Source organism: Blennius ocellaris, assembly GCF_963422515.1.
Source record: "Blennius ocellaris genome assembly, chromosome: 8".
Classification (NCBI taxonomy): domain Eukaryota; kingdom Metazoa; phylum Chordata; class Actinopteri; order Blenniiformes; family Blenniidae; genus Blennius; species Blennius ocellaris.
In genome coordinates, this window is record NC_137657.1 from 18,432,094 (window position 1) to 18,451,090 (window position 18,997).

Below are 18,997 nucleotides of genomic sequence, written 5' to 3' on the forward strand. Positions count from 1 at the left end.
AAACCTGTCCGTTAGAATAGAAATGTTTGTTTTATCTGTGTCAGTTGGCCAACTTCAATTTCTCTGGAGACATGTTAAAAACAAAGAAGATGGCCCACAGCCCCATCCCAAATCAAACCAGTGGCGTCCTCTAGTGGGGATAAGTGGCAGCTGCAGAATAGTCATAAATGAACATGGACCGTTTAGATTTTTTTTATTGAAAGTTTTGTCTAAAAAGAAAAAGAAAAAAAATTAAATGAAAGACATATTTCAAACTACAGCAATATCCACTGGTTCTACAGACACTCTTGAAATCACAAATTTGAAAGACATGGGAGGCATGTGACCAAGCAAATAAAAAAATAGCATCATCAAAGTTATTTCTGTTGCATCTTCTTTTACACACCTGTACAAAAAAAGATCTCATAAATAGTACTTTTGTTCTTGCTTTCTCTACTCTTCCTCTCTCCTCTCAATAATTTATTTTCCACTAGAGGTTTGTTGAATCTGCGTTAATTTTGGTTGAACCAGACTCTTTCCATGTCCAGCTCTTCTTGCCCGTCCATTAGTTCCTGCTCCTTGGTGGAGGGTCGGCGTGCGAAGCGGGTACATGAGGGTGGGGCCCCAGAAACAGTGCAAGCCAGTTAGAGTCCATGTAGTGTTTTCTGTTACTGTCTGCTGAAGACATGAGCTCATGTGTTCTCTGGCCTCAAATGGTCTGTTACTGTTATTCATTCTGGAGGTGCGCCTCTTCCACAGACCCCCAACACCAGACAGCCTCAATCCTCAATACTGAAAAGTGTATAGCAGCTCACACATCATAATCAATTCTCAGAAAAAAGACCCCCAAAAATAAAGGTAATAAAGTAAGCACAAAGAAAATCTCCTTGTCATTTGTAGGAGATAATTCATAAGCAGAAATGATTTTGTTGAACAGAAATGCCCTTTCCTTACACACACATCACTAACCTGCTCACATTTCAGTGGCATGTGTTTGGCAAGACAGCGACATAAAGCATATTTGTTGGACTGAGGCTACGCATTTCAACATCTGATGATTCCATCTAAACGCTGGAGGCAGTCATTATGAGTTACAGCATCTCAGCATCTACAGGTGCATTTTAAAACATTAGAATATCATTCAATAAGCTTTATCAGTTATTTCTACACTTTTAAAGCATTTCATTGTGGTATTTATGGCCTTCAATTTATTTATTTTTTTAATTTCATGTGTCAATATTTCTTTAAAAAAATCAACATTTTACTGTCCTTCCATCGACGCTTTATATCAGGAGTGTCAAACATGAGCCACAAACGGCCCACAGAATGACACTGTAAATTGTGAAAATTACAAATGAAACATGAAGAACTTTTCCAACACTACTAATGAAACCAAGAGCTGATGTGCAGGTAGCATCGCTTGTTGCAGTGAAAGCTTACAAAACTTTATTGCTCGCGGAATAGCCTTAAATTGTAAATGGATTTAATTGAAAAAGCACTTTTCTACCACTTGAGCAGTGCCGAAAGCACTTTACACTGTTTATCACACTCACCCATTCACACACCAATGGAGGCGGCCGCCATGCAGGGAGCTCAGTGCATCCATTGAGAGCAGTTTGGGATTCAGGGTCTTGCTCAAGGACACTTTGACACTTTCACAAATGGGGAATCAAACTTGCAACCTTCTGATTAAGAGACGACCCGCTCTACCAAATGAGCGGGTGACTTTGTGAAAACATGCAGACTGAAAGTGTTTAGAATTCACTTGTACTTCTTTAATCGAAAACAAAGAAAACAGAATCATTTCACTGGTTCATCTCCATTGAGCTCTACCGGGATTGCATGTCGCCGTCCACTTCAAATGGGTTTGACACCACAGAGAACCACAAAGCGAAACAACCTCATGCACTCGCATTCACACTGATTTGGAGTGGTTTCAGCTGCTTGAATTCGATTTCCCCCCACCCCCACTGTGTTCTAATGGTTTGTGACGCACCTGTATGATGTGAGGACAGCCAATGCAGCCTGAGAGGATGTAACTAATGAAACTAGATGCAAGTGTAAGAAAAGTCTCCAGTCTTAAAAGTATTCCTCGAGGTGATGGATCTTTCAGTTTGGGATGACTTCAGATCACTCTTGGCCGCACAATATAAAAAAAAAAAAAAACAAAAACGAAAAAACAACCTATCTTGTCTGGTCGAGGCAATTGTGTTTAAGACGTACTGCATGTTCTCATTCACTGATAAAATCATCACACGTTACCAACAGCATGACAGACAAGACAAGGAAAAGATCCCAGTTGGGAAAGTGAAAAAAAACAAAAAAACAACAACAACAACAAAAAATTAAGGAAAAAAAGAAAAGACGAGGAAGATCTCTTCACAACCTAGTTTCTTCATCTTTGGTATAAAATCTGCCACCTGGAGGCTGCGTTTGTTCAACAGTTAAGAAATACTCAATAAACTGTCAACAGTTTTACTAAAACTATTGCTTTTTGCACATTTAAAAATCCTAGCGTTTTTTCTGCTTCTTCTTTAGTTGAAGTCAGAAATGTTCCTTTTTTTGTTCCGTTACTTTTTGCAGTGAGACAAGCAAAGCAGACAAAGCAAACATCTTTTTTTAAACACTGCAGTAAAAAAAAGAAAAAAAGAAAAGAAAAACCCAATAGAACAGAAAATTACAAATGCGGTGGAGAAAAATCAAAGTTTGTCCCATGATTATACTAAACTGCATTTTCCAGGAAGCAGTGGATTGACCGTTTCAAAAAAGTCGCATTAAAGATGATTTTTTCCCCCTAATCACTCAACATCAGCTGCACCGCACCACATAATTTAAAATCATCTTTAAACAATACAACCGAAATTATTTTCATCCTGTACAGATAGCTTTGTAGATCTCATGTCTCTGAAGCTCTCAGAAACACATGGAATCTCTCAACCACACCATTTTTTTGTTTTTTTTTTGTTTTTTTTTGTTTGTTTTTTAAATTCACCACTATGGAAACTTTGTTTTTCCCAAAGTTTGAGAAAATTAAGGCAATAAAGATTTACGAAAACACTGATACTCTAGAAAACTACTCAAATAATAAAAAGAATGAAAATAATGTAGCTTAATATCAAAGGAAGACAGCCTGTTGTTCTTTTTTATCTTGACTTTTCTTCCTTCTTTTTTTCAATATAAAAGTCTGAAAATCTACCTGCACATTCAAATGTTCTTCTTTTTTTTTGTTTTTACTGTACAGTTGGTTTCTGTCTTTTTCTGTTGGAGGCAAAGTCCAGTCTGAAGGTGAAAAATGATGAACTGAAAGTTGCAGACTGTGATTGTTTTCATTGTCCTCTCATTCAGCAAACCATTCTTTTTTTCTTCCGTCTCTGCCTCAAACAGGTAAGAAAAATGATTTTTTTTTTCGTCTTTTTTTCCCGTCTTTTATTTGGTGCCTGTGCACAGTGGAAGCATTCTCTCCTCGGTCTTGTCCACATCGCCTTGGTTTGTTGTCTTTGTTTCATTTTGATTCTGTCCGTGTCTCCAGTGCCTCAGTGCAGTCCTTCTGAAGGCAATGCAGCAACGATTTCTTACCAATCTTGTTATCTGAAAGAGACAGAAAAGTCAGTGGGAAAAAAAGAAAAAAATAGAGGATGAGTGAGGAAACCACGGACAATGCCACTGTTCCTGAAGCAGGCACAACAGCTTTTGTACAACCACCATGTGAAAGAGAAACCACCAGCAGGATATCGCAAAGGCAGAAAAAACACAACACAGGCTGCAGTTGTAGCCAAAAAGTAAAGTGTCACACAACATTTTCACTGCAGGCCTTGTAGATACTATGCATGTGCACACAAAAGATCTGGCTGATCTGGAAAAAAAAGAAAAGAAAAGAGGAAAACGATAAACATACTGACTCAGGATTGATTTGATTACAAATGCAGAGCTGAAGCCGAGCAGAATATGTGGTATTGACAATGTGGACGACTTCCTGGTGTCAGAAAATGAGTGGGAAGGCGACAAGAGATGAATCACGTCTAAAGTGACGAATTAAACTTCTGAAGTACATTTTATAAGAAAATCTAAAGAATTTTTAAACAAGCAAATGGAAAGGAGGACATCTCTCCCTCACTCACTGTTCCGCCTCATTGTATGGATGTAGGGAGCTCAATGTCAAAATAACAAGTCACTTTTCAGAAACTATAGCGCTGTTGTGTTTCTTTCTTCATGTTGGGGGCACCAGGGGTCACAGGGGGGGTCTGAGGCTTTCAACATAAAATGTTCACATGTCAAAGTAAAATCACAACACGACAAAACTCTGCCAGTGTTCAGCTGTTTTGGTAAAGCAGATATCAGTGAGCAATAAATAACTAAAATAGAATAAAAGCAGCACAATATTGGGTAAAGATGGGATGTGTGATTATTGCGATGATGGTGTGATTTGCAATAATAACACTTAGGTAGATGATATGAATGTCTTAGTGTTTTGAGATTTGTTGTTTCAAATAACAGTGCTCCTTCTCTTGCCACCCACTGTGACTGCGCCCTGCTTTTTGTTGTTGTTTTTTTCTCTCGATTCGATCACATGTGCATCAGCAGTTCCCACCAGCAGCATTTTACAAGTGTCTGTGGAGTTTATTGTGAATGTATGCTAAATTGAAAAGAGCAATTAAACCCAGAAGTATCTAAGAGGCATTCGGTGGAAGAAAATTCGATTTTCTGCTTGAACACTCATTTAAACACCATATAATAACTATGAAGAAAGGGCCGTGATAGTTTTTATTAGGAACAGGTACATTTAAACCCTGTGACAGCAACAGAAATGTCATCCTCATTCCATCCTGTCAAATCGTAACAAAGTACAACTAGATTGGAATTATTGTTACTGATTTTATGAAAAGAAGCCATAGCAATGGCAGGAACAACTTGTTTTAATGACTTAATGGACACCTGATATTAAATAAATACGCTCAGTGAGCAAAATCTGCTGTATTTGATGAAGGAGAAAAAGGACAAGGACATACTAAAGTTATCACCGAGCTATCCTATAAAGTGTTGCTTACTCTCAAAATTCCCCTCGGGCATCTATCATCCTTTCTGTTTGGTGTCCACTGTCATAATAGCTGAAATTTCTGCTTTTTTAAATGTGACACAGTAGAATTAAGACTGGCAGTGGGATAAATTACTAGAACTGTGCAACAATAATCTGTCATTTCTGCACTGGCTCGACAATAGAAATTGTGTTTCGTGTACTTACTTAGTCTGCTGGTAAGAGTAGGCTGTGGCATGATCTCCTGTGTTCTCCACTGTTAAAGGCTGCTGCCCGCTGGCGTCCTGCGAGGAGGGGGCAGCTGTCTGCGGAGATTGGTCTGTCACCACGCCCTGAAACAGACACACAAATCACTATAAGGGTCCATGTGGAATGAGAAAAAGGTCTGCTTTATTCCCCAAATGCTGAATACAGATTATTGCATACCAAGCAGCTTACCAAATAGGAAAATGTCATTAGTTACAAGTTCAATTGCTGCAGGGAAGCTCTGTTTCATTCCTGGTGCTAATTTTGGGAAGAACTTGTGAAACAGTTGGTCTGGCCTTGTGGAGTTTAGTATGAATCAATCGTCTCTCTGTCACAGTATGAAGAGACACTGCAGGAGTTTTCTTTACTTTCACTTAAAAGCAGACTGTCACTCTGCAGCACGGTGTCTATGAGCATCTGATTTCCAAGTAAATATTGGGTATGATTTTTTGTTTATCACACTTTTATGACAATTCGCAGGCTCTCTTTACAATGGAAGAGCCAGCAAACAAACTGAAAGAGAACTACAAACACTGGTTTTCATCCTTACATCCACTGTGATGGCAGAGGCAGGCACTGCAGTGTACTGGGGAATGTAGGTTCCTTGCATAGGAGCAGCCGCTGCAGCAGGCATGTACTGCAGAGAAGGGAAGGAGGAGCAAAGACAGTAATATAATAGAGGCACGAACAATGTGTCCTCCAGAGTCCCTGGATTTAAAGTGCTATCTCAGAGGAGTGCGCTGTCACAGCTGAAACCAACCAGGTTGTGACAGAGCAAGTGGAAAACATGGGTGGTTTGTGTGATTCATCTTTTAAATGCTCAAAGACATGTTATAAAATATTATTGGGTGTTTTTGTAATTTAGCTATGGGTGTTTTTTTTTCCCCCCTCTGTGAAGGTCAAATACATCTCCCCTGGCTGAATATATGAGATGTACTACAAGTGAAATGATGAACACACACATGCATGCAGAGAAAGATGAGCTGGCAGAGGCTGAAGAGGGACTCACAGCGCCTGTAGGGCCCAGGGACAGGTGGTTCATCTGCTGGGTGAGAGGTGCCATTACACTGGAGGGGTGGAGAGACAAACTGGGCTCTATGGCCGCGGCTGGGGTGATCACAGCACCCTGAGGCGGGAGAAAAACACACAGTTGCAGACAGGTTATAGCGACTAACTGTTACGGCCAACTGTTACATACGAGACAAACACACAGTGCAGGTCCTGAGGAAAAGCAAAAAAAAAAAAAAACCCCAAACTGGTGAAATAGTTAAAGTGAATCAAGAGAGGTATGAAGGAAGCTCGAAGAGGAAGAAATGTGGTCACGGAAAGAAGAAGCAGATGTACAAGGGAGACGACGATTGTAAATGAAAAGATTTATTTTATTTTTTTAAGCTGAAAATTGAGCAATAGCGAACGTTGAAAGAGGAACGATGCATTTTATACATAATATTACTGTTGAGAACTTCTCTCATGTGTTATACTCGCTATACCTTCGAGGGAAGACATCTTGAGTTCACATCAAGCAAGTGCACTGGAAATAGTCACTCAAAAGCTACATTACAATTCTCACGAACATGTTGCTCTTTATCGGTTTGGTTTGTTCACAAACGCTATGCAGCATAGTTACCAAACAAAAGAGGCATTATTAAGTGTGAGCTTGTGATGATCTCGTTTCTGAACGGAGAAAACCAGATTGAAAGTTATACTAGCAAATTTCCCTGCAGTGGCTTGGCGTCACATCAAACCTGCAGAAACTACTCTCACCGATGTTTAATGAAGAAACATTAAATATATGTATTTGCATGTATGAGGACACAGTATTTATTGTGATAACTATACATTTTTATCGCAAAAAACAAAAAAAAAATCAATTCAATCCCATAACCACACTACAACCCCAGAATGTTAAATTGCAAACTGTTGTGGAATTTCAAACTGAATTTACAGTATTTTGCTGCGAGACTCCAGTCTATGGTGAGATGAGTGTGGAACTTGAAAAGAGTCTACATGAGACTCAGTGGACTGAATATAGTGTGAAGGCTGGACAAAAAGGGCATCTCAGGAGCAAGGACAGAGGGCCGACCAAAAATACAAAACAAACCCCCCCCCAAAACAAACTAAAACAATTGCAGCCAAATACAGCTTTTGCTCACAACGTGAAATTCAGGTGATGGATCACCTTTCTGCACGACAATGACCTGAAGCGTACAGCCAAGACAATGCTGGAGTGGATTCAGGACAAGTTTTTGACTGATCTTCAGAGACGCACAGCCAGAGCTCAGATTTAAAACCCATAAAACATTTGTGGGGAGGCCTGAAGTTGGCAGCTCACTCAGTCTTTCCAATCGAAGTCGCAGAGCTTCAGATGATCTGCGGCAAAAAAATAAATAAAAAAATGAGCTAAACAGTCCAAAGCCAGGTGTGAGAAACTGCTGAGTCTCCTTACCCAGGAAAAGTCAAAGCTTTGTTTGTGTGTGTGTGTGTGTTTGTTTGTAGGTGCAAGGTTTTTTTTCTTCCTAATTTAGTTCAAACACATTGCATTTACAACACATTAAATCACACAAAATCTAAACGTTCTTGTTATTTTGTTTCGTTAATGTTCAATTACATGTATTTTTTTATTATTATCAATATTCGATTTACTGACTTTCAGTGCTTTGATGAAGAGCAATATAAATTAATTTAAACCCAAATTAAAGGTACATTGGGACAAATAATGTAATAATGTCCAATAATGTAACCGGGGCCGCCCCTGGCCAAGTGGGGGCCCGAAACAGGATTTTATTTTAAGGCCCCCCTTCCAATAACATACTAATCATAATAATAATAATAATAATAATAATAATAATAATAATAATAATAATAATAATAACAATAAAAAATTACAATTACTAACAAATCAAATGAACAGCCTCTATCAACAGTGGAACCAGAACTTTATAGATCAAAAGTGGAACAATAACTTTACAGATACACACGTCTGCATTTACTGGATGCAAAGTCATCAATGAGCTCATCATATGGCAGCTGCTGTGCCACTTCTGAGTTTATGCTAATCACAGCCAGGTCATTCAACCGTTCTTGCGCCATTGATGAGTACGTTTTGATGAGCTTCAGTTTTGAAAAGCTTCTCTCAACAGAAGCAACTATGCCCTCCGCATAGTCACTGCAATGCGGAGGGCAATGGATAGATTTGGGTACAGTTCTTGCAGATTATTTTCATGGAGAAATGACAAGATCTCCAGAGCAGTTGTTTGTGTTGGCAGGTCTGGAAGGTTCATGTTTTCCTGGGCTATCTAGGCATCTTTTTATTTCAACAACATACCCACCTTCAAGTGAAGCACGACTGCCTGCCGGCCCATCTGACCGCTGATTGGTCAGATGGTGATGCTTCGCGCTTTCAATCATTGCGTCTCTTTTTTTTTCTCTCTCTCCTGCCTCGGGCTGACTTGGTGGCGGTGCTCTACGCGCCTCTCGGCAAAATGCACGCGCATCCTTTGCGCATTTGCAGAGAATGATGATACTTTATTGATCCCGAGGGAAATTCAATTCACTTGCGCAAAATGGGGCCCCCCATGGATCGCGGGGCCCTACGCACAGCGCGTGTTCTGCGTGTAGGGAGGGGCGGGCCTGAATGTAACAACCAATGTCATGTTGACAGTAGTGATAGTGATAGTGAGCCAATAGTCTAATACTGGCTTTCTTACATTACGAATGGCCAGAATAATTATGTTATTGGCAGTTGTTATATCATAATTGGCTGTTATGTACATCATTGATTTAAGTGAATTACATGAACGATTTTATATTTTGATATATTTCTGAAAACAAAGTTACTTAAAATATTAACTTCGATGGCCACATTTTTACAAATTTGTGTGGTAAAGTAACTAAATCGCTAATAGTAAAACACACACACACACAAACTCACTCACACACACACACACACACACACACACACACACACACACACACACACACACACACACACACACACACACACACACACACACACACACACACACACACACACACACACACACACACACACAAAAACTAATGAGATTAGTAGGAATGATGCTTGTTAGAAAAAGTCAAATAATACCACCAAATGTTATAACTATCAAAAACAAGGATAAAAGGAAGGTAATTGCTGCAGTTATTACTAATAATAGAATAAAATCACCTCACCAATCAAATCAAATAGAATTAATACAAAGGGTTTGGTGTTGTATTTGGAAATGCAAACCGTAAGCTGGTATGTCAGGCAGACTTGACAGAACATGCTTTGTGAACGGAGCAGAGAGGCTTTTTACAGTAAATCTCTTCAGTGTGAAGGGCTTTGATGCAGCCTAACACCTTGATGCTCTGAGCGCTGCCTTTCCAGCACAACTCTGCTACAGCCTCAACAGCTCTGTAAAGATTTAATAGGAGGCTCCTCACACTGTGTGCCGAGATGCCTGGCAACATCCCTGCAGCAGTAAACACTGCTCATTTGTGATAACTGTTTAACTACACTTCCCATGAGCAGAGGCCGCATCAGTGGATATGTGTCAGGATTGCTCCAGAGATCAGTCAGCACCTTCACAGCTACATGTTGAGACAAGGTGTGAGAAAAACACAGGCATTAATGTGCTGATATTTTAGGAGCAGGCTCAGCTGTGTGGCAGTTGTCTTAACAGCTCAGTCTTCATCTGTAGAGTTTCATGGAGAGAATAAAACACAACATAAGTCCACATGGAACAACACACACATTCAATAAAGGGAGTGAAAACTTGTTTCGTTCCAGTGCCTGTTAAAGTTGTTCTGAGTTGAGGAGCTGTACGTTGAAACTGTAACGTCTGCAAGGCTTGAAAAGGAAAATATGTATGCACGCATGGAGTGGTGCAGTCTCGCCTGCTGTCTTCAGAGAGATATCTGACCACAGCAGCAGTTACCGGAAATGCTCCATAAACACTCAGTGAGAGAGAGAGAGACAGAGAGAGAGAGAGAGAGAGAGAGAGAGAGAGAGAGAGAGAGAGAGAGGAATTTTGCACACACACACACACACACACACACACACACACACACACACACACACACACACACACACACACACACACACACACACACACACACACACACACACACACACACACACACACACACACACACACATCAACAGATCTTCCCACAAACCCGCACAAAGCTTTGGCTCAGGCAGGTGAATTTGCCAGCCAGAATCTAGCTAATACACAGGCTTTCATCCATCTAAATAATGCTCGCTTGCTTTTAATGGTTTCTCATCCTTTCTTACTCATTCTCTCCCTTCATCCAATCTCACAGCGGGTTTCCACAAAGAGAGAAAGCTGCTTAAAAAAAAAGAATTCAATCCAAAATGAATAACCATCTGCTCTGATTTGTAGCTGTATGGGAAATCTCTCACATTTCTGTATGTGGATACGAGGCATTTGTTAGTGTGAAATTATTGTAATTGTGTGTTATAGGGTGTGCATTTTAATGCATGAAACATTTTCTTAAGGTAAGTGATACACAAGTGCAAACAAGACTGTTATAGTTCCCTTGAGAACTCTTGAGAGAAAGAAAAAAAAAAGAAGCGCTTCAACTTTGAACTTGCTTTTTCTCTCACTGACTTCCCTCTCTTCTCCTCCTCCCTGTCAGTTTTCCAGTAAGAAGTGAAGCTGACTCGCTGAATGCTGCAGGCACTCTGTCGCATCAAATGCACAGTATTAGTGGTAATGACACCCGCTTATTGAGAAAACCACAAACTGCTGTTTTTCCGACAGGGACTCCATGTGTGCGAGCATGCAAAGAATTATTTGGTCTCTCTCAGGTGGAGCGCTCTGAAGTGCAGATGTTCGCATTATTCCTCAAATTGATTCTCCATACTCTCTCTCTCTCTCTCTCTCTCTCTCTCTCTCTCTCTCTCTCTCTCTCTCTCTCTCTCTCTCTCTCTCTCTCTCTCTCTCTCTCTCTCTCTCTCTCTCTCTCTCTCTCTCTCTCTCTCTCTCTCTCTCTCTCTCTCTCTCTCTCTCTCTCTCTCTCTCTCTCTCTCTCTCGGTTTTTTTCCTCAGTCAAACACAAAAGCACACAGGATTTATCAGGACTCCACAAAGCAAAAACACCACTATATTTCGTGGTAGCAGCCTCTAAACATGCACCCAAAGGCATGCATGGTTGACAGTTTTGCACAGGCAGGATCTCAGCTTTTTTAATGAAAAAAAATTGCAACATTTGCAGACTCATACGTCTGAGCTGTTCTTTCTTCCCACACATTATTTACATCCTTTGTCTCTTGAAATAGGCTTAAGATGTCAATTTAACTCAGGAAGATCTGAAATCCCAATTCTTCGGATGTCTTATTACAGCGCCCCTCAACAAGCTGCCTTCGCCGTGTCTTTCTTGCCACGCATGGTTAGGGTAATGCATTCATTTCCTGTAGGGGGATTTGTGAGTAATTATGCACAAAGACATCCTCTCACTAATTAAGATGTAAAGACAGGGAGTTCAAGTAATCTGGGCATTTCACCAAGGCTTGGAAACACACAGTCCTTAAGGCACAGCGCTGAGTGTATTCGCGTGTTTAACATGTACCAATTAACCACTGAACGCATGTTCTAACCTTTTGTCTTTGTGTAAATACAGCTGTCAGAGTCCATATATGTACACGTTTATTCCTTGGCCATGAAACCATAACAAAGCACAAGCTTATTTTCTTTCATTTTCCCCTTTTAATGAAAGTGATACGTTTTCTTTTCCCCCTCTCTATGTACATCGTGTTAGTTATGAAAGCCTTCCAGCTTTGAAGTTACAAGATGTAAATGACTCAAATAGTATGATGGACTGTTGACCGAGTGATTAGCAGCTACGTGCATGTGTGCATCAACCTAAATGTGTCAATGAGTGCAGCACACCATTAATCAAAGTTACCAGTCATTAACTGTGGTACAGCAGCGAGGAAGCCTCTGCTGCCATAGGAACAGAATTAAGCTGCTGTGTCTCTCCGTCTCCCTCCCTGATGCAGCTTTAATTTGCCAAGCTCCTCTGTATCCAGGAAATACAATGAACACCCTTCGCCTTTGTTGTCTAACAGGGATTTTGACTGTGCATAGACAAGGCTGGGGAACAGGCGCACACAGCCCAGACATGCTTTTGCAGCAGTTGTTTTCTTTTCTTTGTTCTCGATATATTCTTTGTAATCCCTTCTTTCCTCTCCTTTTTCTGGCGCCTGCTTCTTCTCTCCCCTGTCCTCCCTCTGTCTAATTCACAGAGTTCCCTTTTTATTTATTTACCCCCCACCCCCTCCCTCCACAGACCCACATGCTCCCCTTCTCATCTATCTCCCTGTCTTCTCCCAAGTCTTAGCAAGTCATATCAAGTGGCTTGCCAAATAATTAGATGGGACATTTGTTTGAAAACACATTTATAGAAGGGTATTATCCCCTCTCTCAGCCATTTTTTAAATCAGATATGACAGCAGAATGTGTTTAGTATTTGCCGGATAGACACAAAAGAGGGACATGGAAAGGAAGTGAAGTGAAAACAAGACTGAGGAAGAAACAAAATTCAAACATGTTTAACTACTGTGTAAGACTGGATTTTTATCAGGCGGAGTTATTTTGTGCTTGTCTGATGCACCATATCTGTGCTGAATCTATTTCCAACCATGTTCACAGCTGACAATTTCAATGGAGCATAACTGAATTTCACAGGTTCAAAATGTCAGTGTTGGCAGAAACCTGCAGATACCTTTATGATAGAAGATGGGATGATAAAATCAGTCTGAAATATTGTCTGTTTTTATGTAAACCCAACTTCCTTTTGGGATGGTATATTCATAGGGCAAAAGCATGTAGTAGCATAAATCACACCCTCTAAATTGCAAAAACCGTGAAAGGAGAAAGTGACACCAAGACCAAGATAATCTGACACCAAGACTTTTTCTAGCCTTCCTAATGCCTTCCTAATGCACTCATCTTGGTTCACACTTAGCTTGAATAATTTGTATTAGCAAAAAACATGTTTGATAGTAAAGATAAAATGCATTTTCACTTTACTATTTTATCATTTGTTTTTACTAATACTCTGCAAGATTAGCAGCATGAGCACATTGTGCTTTGACTCCACATTACAGTTTTCCAGCTCTTTCTATTCCACATAATTTGGTCAGCTTTGCACAAAGACACTGATCATGATCACTCACTGCTCCGAGAAAAACATGTGCAACTGAAGTGTCATGAAAAAGGCATTATCAAAAAAAAAGAGGTACCAGGATGCTAAACCATGAGGAATAACTGTTCAGTAAGTTTTTTGTGTGTCAGGTGAAGCACTTTCAACATGAATCTTGTTTGCTGTGCAAGAGTAAACCACATTGTGAGAACAACTAAACCTATGAGACCATATTAATCAACACTGTACCTCACTTCTGTCCCTAATTAAATACGGTTACATACATACAGTCATGTCCCATGACTGCATGAATGTAAAATGATTACATGCTGCATGCTGGATGTTAGACAGACGTCAGCTGAGGCTTTGCATTGTGCTCAGGGCAAATCCCATGAAGGCTCAAACGCTTGTTACTGTAGCTGTATACAGCCCCTGGATAAAAGGGAGGAAACCTTGAAGTCTGCAGTGGGGATATGTTGGGCTTTTTGACAGTACGGAAACAGAAGACCGAATTTGTGGGCGAGCGTCAATACGCTGACTGTTGCACACCTATACTTATAGTCAACATGTGAAAATGTACAAGGGAATGTACAATGTGTGTGGGTGTGTTTTAAGTGTGTTTCACTCAAAGCTGCATGTGTGAAAGAGTGTGTTTGTGCCAAAAGAGCCCAGAAAAATCACTGTGAGACACACAAGACACTCAAGACTGGCACTCTGAATTGCTGAAGTTAAATATACAACATTTCTGATACTCTTAATGCATCTATTATCCTATGAATGTGATTAATAGTTACAGATATTCAGGTAATTGATAATCAGTAATTATAGTCGTAGAGATTAGTTAATGCTTCTTTTGCAGAGGCACCTGCAGTTTTATTTCAAACCAGCAGGGAGCATCATTTTATTATAGATTCTAGAGGTGGAGCAGCTGAGCTCTTCTCGCTGCTTCAGGGAGGCTATTCACGGGCTGATTCAGCAGAGTTTGGGTAAGATGTATCCTCTCACTCTTTTTCCCTCTGGTTTGGACATTCTATGCTACACTTGTTAGAAACTTAAAGAGGTTATTTGACTACATGGCTCTGTGGAATCTCTGTAATTCATCCAGACATTTCACCTCCTGCTGCTATGAATTTCACTTTCTTTATAGACCTCTAAAGATAGTAAAAATGCTCTTACGAAAGCAGTAAAATGCAAAACAAAATCTGTTTTCTCAGGCTTTGTTAGCTTTTGTTGCACAAGTCCCACTATAGAAATTCCCCTCAATAATGTATTGTATTGTATTGCTAAATTATATATTTTTAAATAACTGACAAAGGAGCACACGAGAAAAATTAAAGATGGCAGACAAGAAAGATGCACAGGAGGTGGGGAAAGATGGATTTGATTCCAACGAGAGAGACTAACAAATCATACGTAAAACAAAGGAAAAGTGACAGTTCAAAAAAACTTACTGTAGGTTGCATAACATACTGTTGATGTGGCATCCAAGATGTACTCTGTACCTACAGCAGAGAAGAGAAAGCCAAGGCAAAGGTGTGACAATAAGAACAGACATAATAAACAAAATAGAAGACAGAAAGACAAGAGAGTAGTACAAAAGGATGGACATGAAAAAAAGTCATTTAAAAACGTTGGGATGGGCAAGAGTAGGAGGATGCAGAAGGGAGGTCAGGATGAAATGAGAGGAAAGGGAAGATCAAAAAGAGGATGGTTATAAGTGGTTGAAGAATTGAGGATGAGGGAACATAAAGAAAGACAATTGGAAGTTGGAATGACAGGAAGGGAGTGAAAATGAAGAGAAGAAAGAAAATGAATCATTAGCTCAAGTCTTTACAAGCCCATTTCAGAGCCTCAGTCCCTGCGGCAGCGTGTCTTAAAGTATATTACAGCAGTAACCGAGGGTCCAATATACAGTATGTTATGCTGTAATTATTAGAGGATATGAAGACCACAGAGAGCAAAACAGTCTAACAATTACTGCTTTACACTGCAGGTTTCATCATCAAAGTCTGTCTTGGCCACAAATCATTACTTTCATCTTATCCTGCTATGGACTGCCCAACCTTAACATGAGGCGATACAAGTCCCCGGAGACTCCTTTGTTGCATGCAAGAAATGGTATGCATGAAAACTGTATCATAATTAAGTGCTCGCTTGTCTGTCTCCACAAAGACAGAGTACTGCGAGGCAAGTTCATTTCTGCTTGTGTTCTCCCTCTGAAGGCAGGGTGTGACTGTGAATTCTGCACTGCTGAAGATGTGTCTTTGCATTTGTCTTTCTCATTTACAGCACTATCCCTCACAAGTGAAAACCTGTGGGTGGGGGAGGACTGGGGGTTTGTTTTAAAATCTATGTGTTTGACAAACTGAGGATCAAGTAGTGAGTCAACCTCTCGGAGAACCACGGCTTCGCTCACCAAGCAGCTCTGACATGACTTGGTATGATTTGTGCGTGTGGAAGAGAGAGGATGCGACACATGGGAACAGAGAGATAAAAGGAGCATTTGTGCCTAAGAATAAAAGATCGATGGGAGGAGTGCTGCAACATAAGCCTATGTTTTATCATTGCTGGACTCAGAATTGTCTTGAATGGAAAGAGCTGAGAACTCAATTTCTGGTGTTAAGTCTTGATTCAACCTCTGTTTGCTGGACCTGTAAATTAGGGGATTACAAAGGCCCAAATGCAAGAAAAAGAAAAAAAAAAAAATTGTGATTGTTTTACTTGAACATGAGAAAACATTTTGAGAGGAGGGACAAGCCCTGCTGTGATTGGGGCCCATTCAAACATACAGACTCCTGCACACACGCAAACACATGAAATACTTCAAAAGCCCTGGTCCTAACTGCGATTACAGAGTTGTTAACTTCAATCAAGATGAGGCGGCTGCTATTCTGTAATTTCCTTCCTTCAGCAGATCCCATAAAAAAAAAAAAAAGCCAAAACTAACAATGAGTGTGTTTACATGGACATGGATATCCCAGTTATGAGGCTTATTCAAGATTTACATGAAACACAGAGAAATCTGCTCATGCAAATCCCCAGATACACATGATTGTTTTGTGGTTACGGAGGCCTGTACTCTATTTGTGCATGCACCTGCAATATTTACCAGCACAAACTGCAGATTGCTATACACATCTGCAACTGTTATTCTTTCATGAATTCGACTTTGGACGACCTCAATTCTTCTAATGCGTGCATTTGGAAACTGACATTTCATTTCTCTTCCTGATGATATATAACAGTAAGTTGTATCCACTTTTTTATTACCTTCACGGATATAGCTTCAGAGATATATGTCTAAAGAAAGGCACATAACAAAATTAAATTGTGAATTTTATTTTAACTTATTCAAATAATCTTTTATAATGTATTATTAATAATCTATCGCTTCACAAGTGTGGCACTGCAGTGGACTTCTTGTATTTTTTACATCTTTTTACAGCATCAAACAAAATGTTAATTGGTTGATGTGAGGTTGCACTTTATCCTTGTTAATACATGCACTGAATAATAGAAATGATAGCCGCCTTGCTCAATGTGATGGCTGATCAGAAAGCCAGCTGAGCCAGAGGAATGTGCATTCAATGAACTTTTACTAGTCACTGCAATAAAAACCTCAATCCATCTTTTGAGTCGTGAAGCTATTCATTAAAAAAAAATAATTCAACAACATGTGCTCAAACAACAATTTCAGGACAAACAAGATTACTCAGAGAAGTGAATGTTTATAATGTGGAATAATACATTTAATTAGATAACAGGTACTAATTACAGCGAGCTGCATTTCTTTATCACTCGCATGCTGTCTTAATTGGTGTAATGCCAGGTGGGTGGTTGCTTTTAGCTGATATGAGCTTTCTGTATTTAGCTGACAAACTGTTCCAGCACACACTAACAAGATGCAGGGGAAGCAGCAGAAATGAGGAGAGCTTCTGCTAAAAGAGCAGTATTAATCCATATCACAGTAACATGGTAATTTTTGAAGCCCTGATCATGCAGAAATAATATGAAAACTTCCTTTGTAACAATGGTTCTCGGCAATGAATCTTATACCATTGGAAAGCTTCACTATTTCCTGTTTGCATATTAAACAATGTCATATTTGGGACATTTGTGGGAGCAGAGCTGAATATGTGGGTTACACCCTTTGCCAAAAAATCTTTTCTTTGTTGTTGCTACTCAGCTTCTGAAATCCCTGGGTGCTGAAAATCAGGTCTAAGATTGATGCCTCTAAATGCAGCGGTATCGAGATGAAATTCTGCAACCAGCACATATCCCACATCTTCAACAATGAGGGACCAAGTGGAGGAGATGGAACGGAGTGACCTCAACTCCATTGGACATTTTAAGTGCTGTTCATGTAAGAATAACCAACAAAACCACATTGACCAATTTGCAAGAAACACTGGATAAAGTACGAGATGTCATCCCACAACAGGCTGGTGATCGTCATATGGAAAAGCCAGGGAGCGTGTGTGTTTTTCACATGTCGCAAATTGTTAGACTGACAAATATTTAAATTCTTCAGATTTCAATCATCCAATCCATCGAATAAGAGTCAACAGTGAAGAAAAGCTGTTAGGAAATGGCAAAGAAGATTTGAGAAATCAAATGTATGATACTCATACCATTCATAAGAAAACTAAACAGGCTTTCTAATGGTATAAGACTTATTGTCAAGAAGCACTGTTACACTGTTTTTTTTTTACTTTTCATGCTCAGTTTAAATTTTGGAGCTGATTAACATTAACCAAATACAAATTTAAAAGTATGTGCAACCAGTTTCAATTTACTTTTAAAAATTGTATGAACCATGCTTCTAGTTCTTGAATAATGTTAAGTTGATGAACGAAGGTGAGAAATGTTGTCTTTGTGTTTAACTACAATACCTTGTTTTATATTTCTACATGCATGGATACTATGGAGAAAATCTGTTATGCCTCTTGCTCCTCAGAGTAAGACTGTCTACATTTTGTACCTGCACTAGACTATATTATTTAATGGGTAATTAATGGGATTCTGCACCATTATTGTATTTGTGTTTTTGTTTACCGCATGCTACGTGGGGATTTGCTCCATCGAATGTTTGTTGTATCTATATGATAATGACAATAAAACAATTGAATGATTGACTGTGTCAAAAGGGAATAGAATTTGCATTAGTACAGCAGTTGGACAGATACAACCATGGTGCTGTATAGTCCTTCAGGGACCTCCTTCCGTTTCAGGGGCTTAATCGACTCTCAAAGCTCAGACTGACCCATCAAAGTTGTGAGAGGTTTCACGCACCTGATATGTGGAGACAGGAGAAGCAGCAATGAAGGGTGTGTGAAGGGTCTGAGCCATTATCCGGTTGGTGGAGATGCTGTAAGGCGAGGAGTAGAACCTACGGAGGCATAGAGTATAAGAAGCTGTTCGCATTTAATCAGCAAAAGTACAGCAGCAGGGTAAAACTGCGCCAAGATCTTCTTGAAAGTGAAAGAAGACATGCTTTTGATAGACATATAACTCCAGTCAAAAAGCTGCTGTGCACATAGATGGCACGCTTTTCAAATCACATGCAAAGGT

At 39.8% G+C, this 18,997-nt stretch overlaps 1 protein-coding gene across 2 annotated transcripts in view; it reads right to left on the minus strand.

The window, feature by feature from the left end:
* Nucleotides 1–196: 196 nt before the first annotated feature.
* Nucleotides 197–18,997, minus strand: part of LOC308133495 (RNA-binding motif, single-stranded-interacting protein 3-like) — a 121,280-nt gene continuing 102,479 nt past the window's right edge. The window contains exons 9-14 of one of the 2 annotated variants that reach the window (XM_080500890.1): nt 18,719–18,815; nt 14,878–14,928; nt 6,267–6,383; nt 5,808–5,894; nt 5,219–5,343; nt 197–3,567 (exon numbers count right to left, since the gene is read on the minus strand). In XM_080500890.1, the coding sequence (XP_080357016.1) occupies nt 3,564–3,567; nt 5,219–5,343; nt 5,808–5,894; nt 6,267–6,383; nt 14,878–14,928; nt 18,719–18,815 (481 nt within the window). In that variant the 3' untranslated portion in view covers nt 197–3,563. The remainder of the gene's footprint in view (nt 3,568–5,218; nt 5,344–5,807; nt 5,895–6,266; nt 6,384–14,877; nt 14,929–18,718; nt 18,816–18,997) is intronic. The other variant, XM_080500891.1, reaches the window with a different exon arrangement.